The 3115-nt window shown below is 37.5% G+C and overlaps 1 protein-coding gene across 1 annotated transcript; it reads left to right on the forward strand.

Moving 5' to 3' along the window:
* The first annotated feature begins 1014 nt into the window (after positions 1-1014).
* LOC116106806 (probable polyamine transporter At3g13620) lies at positions 1015-2898 on the forward strand. The gene has a single exon (XM_031393123.1). The coding sequence runs from the start codon at positions 1270-1272 to the stop codon at positions 2659-2661; it is 1392 nt and encodes a 463-aa protein (XP_031248983.1). The 5' UTR covers positions 1015-1269; the 3' UTR covers positions 2662-2898.
* The last annotated feature ends 217 nt before the right edge of the window (positions 2899-3115 follow it).

The following is a 3115-nucleotide window of genomic DNA, read 5'->3' on the forward strand; positions in this document are numbered from 1 at the left end:
TCATTGACGACTGGATTAGATCTGACTATCGACGACCAGATCTGTCACGTCTGGCCATTTTCGACCATATCTCTAGTCGAAAATGGCCATACGACACACGAGGGCATTTCTTGCCTTCCGTGTGCCATTAGGTTGTCGACTGTCAGCGGCCTGCGATGGTTTCCGATGGTCGACAGTGTCTGGGTTGATGGAGGTGCTTTGTTGATTTTTCAAACTTTTATTACAAGGTTGTTTTTGCTAAGTTTTTATATACAGGGGTTATAATAATCCAAATAATAATTAATATTAAAAAATAATATAATAATAATATTTAATTAAAGGACAATTCAGTAATTTAAACAACATACCTACTAATTTATTCCTGCCAATTAAGTATATTAATATAACATACTCACCAATTAATCAAATATATTTTCTTAAAATTTCTCAATAATCTTCTAGATAAACTAACTTTTCAGTTATTTAACATTTCTAGGAATCAACATTTCTTGAACAAACGTTTTCTGAACAATTTAATCAAATTTTAAGATAAGAAATTATCTAAAAGCAGAAGTGTACTTTCAAAATATTGTTATTGGGATGTCATCTTTTGACTTTTGGACTTTATCGAGAAATATATTTTTAATCATATTTGAAAACGTGGGATTTCATAATCATAAGAGAACATATAAATAAAATAAACAACTTTTAGCTTTCATCTACCCACTTGTTTGCAATTAAAAGAAGTACTAAAAAAAAAGCAATTGATTGCTGACTATCAACAACTCTCACACTAACCCTTTATACAATATCAATATGGTCAAAAAGAAAAACCTAAACGCTTATTAAAAAAATAAATTAATGGATTTAACGTGTGTATTTCGTAATATTTTAGATTTTTTTTTCTTTTTTTGTGATACAAGAATCTTGAATTAATTAATTGATGATTGTCTCATAATCATTCTTGGAAAAAGTTATATGTGGCATGAATTAAATGACAGATTCCCAAATATGCCCAAACTCTTTTTCGTCATAACCCTACTTTTCACTCCTCATCATCAGTTTCAGTGCTCACATCCCTGTTCATGCAACACTTTCACTTAAACTCTGCCCCTACATTCATGCCCCCACATATATAGTCCCTTCCTTCTTCAATTCACACTCAGAGTTCAGGACGAATTTGATTTCCTCTCGACTTTCCTGAATCTTATTGTGTCTAACTCTTATTGGGTTTTTCCTGATTTGACTTTATCTTAACTTTTACCAGATTTCGATTCGAGATCCTGAATCATGACACAAGTAGAAAACCAAACACAAAACCATGAACTTCCGATCACTTCCACCACCGCCACTACAACCAAACCAAAATCCAAGAAACTGACACTAATCCCTCTCATTTTCCTCATCTATTTTGAGGTGGCCGGAGGCCCTTATGGAGAAGAGCCTGCAGTACAAGCAGCCGGGCCTCTCTTGGCGCTTCTTGGCTTCCTCATCTTTCCCTTCATCTGGAGTGTCCCTGAAGCTCTCATCACCGCCGAGCTCTCCACCGCCTTTCCGGGCGACGGCGGTTTCGTCATCTGGGCTCACCAGGCCTTCGGACCCTTCCTCGGATCCATGATGGGCTCCTGGAAATTCCTGAGCGGAGTCATAAACGTTGCAGCTTTTCCAGTTCTTTGCATAGACTACCTGGAGAAAGTTATCCCCGCCCTGGAATCAGGCTGGCCGAGAAATCTGGCAATTATGTTATCAACCTGTGCACTTTCTTTTCTCAACTACACAGGATTAGCCATCGTTGGATATGCCGCTGTTTTGTTAGGGATTGTTTCTCTTTCTCCTTTCGTATTAATGTCTCTGATTTCCATCCCAAAAATTCAACCACACAGATGGCTCAGTTTAGGCCAAAAAGGGGTTAAAAAAGATTGGAACTTGTTCTTCAACACCCTCTTTTGGAACTTGAATTTCTGGGATAATGTCAGTACTTTAGCAGGCGAAGTAGATAAGCCTCATAAAACATTCCCCAAAGCGCTTCTAGTGGCAGTGATTTTTACTTGTTTAGCCTATTTGATCCCACTTTTAGCCGTCATTGGAGCTGTTTCCGTGGATCAAAGTCAATGGGAATCCGGGTTCCATGCCACTGCAGCTGAAATAATTGCAGGAAAATGGCTAAAATATTGGATTGAAGTTGGGGCGGTCCTGTCCGCAATTGGGCTATTTGAGGCACAACTAAGCAGCTGTGCATATCAGCTTTTGGGCATGGCGGATTTGGGCTCTTTGCCGAAGTTTTTCGGTTCAAGATCAAAATGGTTTGACACTCCATGGGTGGGAATTTTGTTGTCCACATTAATCACACTTGGAGTTTCATATATGAACTTCACTGACATAATTTCATCAGCCAATTTTTTATACAGTTTGGGGATGTTGCTAGAATTTGCCTCATTTTTATGGCTGAGGAGGAAGTTGCCGCTATTGAATAGGCCGTTCAGGGTGCCAATGAGGCTGCCGGGATTGGTGATTATGTGCCTAATTCCATCTGGGTTTTTGGTTTTGATTATGGCGATTGCAACAAAGACTGTGTATTTGGTGAGTGGGTTGATGACATTGGGGGCAATTGGATGGTATTTTTTGATGAAGCTTTTGAAGTCAAAGAATGTGTTCAAGTTCAATAATGGTGGTGAAGAATGATGTGTTTGGCTAGGTTAAATTGACTTTTGACTTTTTGCAAAAGTGCTTTTGTATGAGAAAATGACTTATGAAGATGTAGAGTAACTATCTTGGGCATATATACAAAAGACTTTTATAGCAATACACATGTAGAGGACAAAAAACCATACCCATTAGAATATATTGTTGTACTCTTTTCTTTAATGTTTTTTCATCTTTTACATAGTATAAAACTCTTTTATTTTTTTTCTTTTTTTATATGATTGGGGTGTCCGGACCATCTTACGTATACTTCAATTCATCTCTCCCAGGACTTGAAACTATCGTTCGGGTAAAAGCTTTAGTGATTTTCTCTATTAGCAATTAAGAAGACTCTTTTATCATCAAGAAGACTTGAACTTGAAAAATCATGTTAGATCCTCTTGCTCTTCTACCATCAAGGAGACTTAAATTGGAGAGACCATGTTAAATCCTT

This window comes from Pistacia vera, unplaced genomic scaffold (genome assembly GCF_008641045.1).
Source record: "Pistacia vera cultivar Batoury unplaced genomic scaffold, PisVer_v2 Contig522, whole genome shotgun sequence".
Lineage (NCBI taxonomy): Eukaryota > Viridiplantae > Streptophyta > Magnoliopsida > Sapindales > Anacardiaceae > Pistacia > Pistacia vera.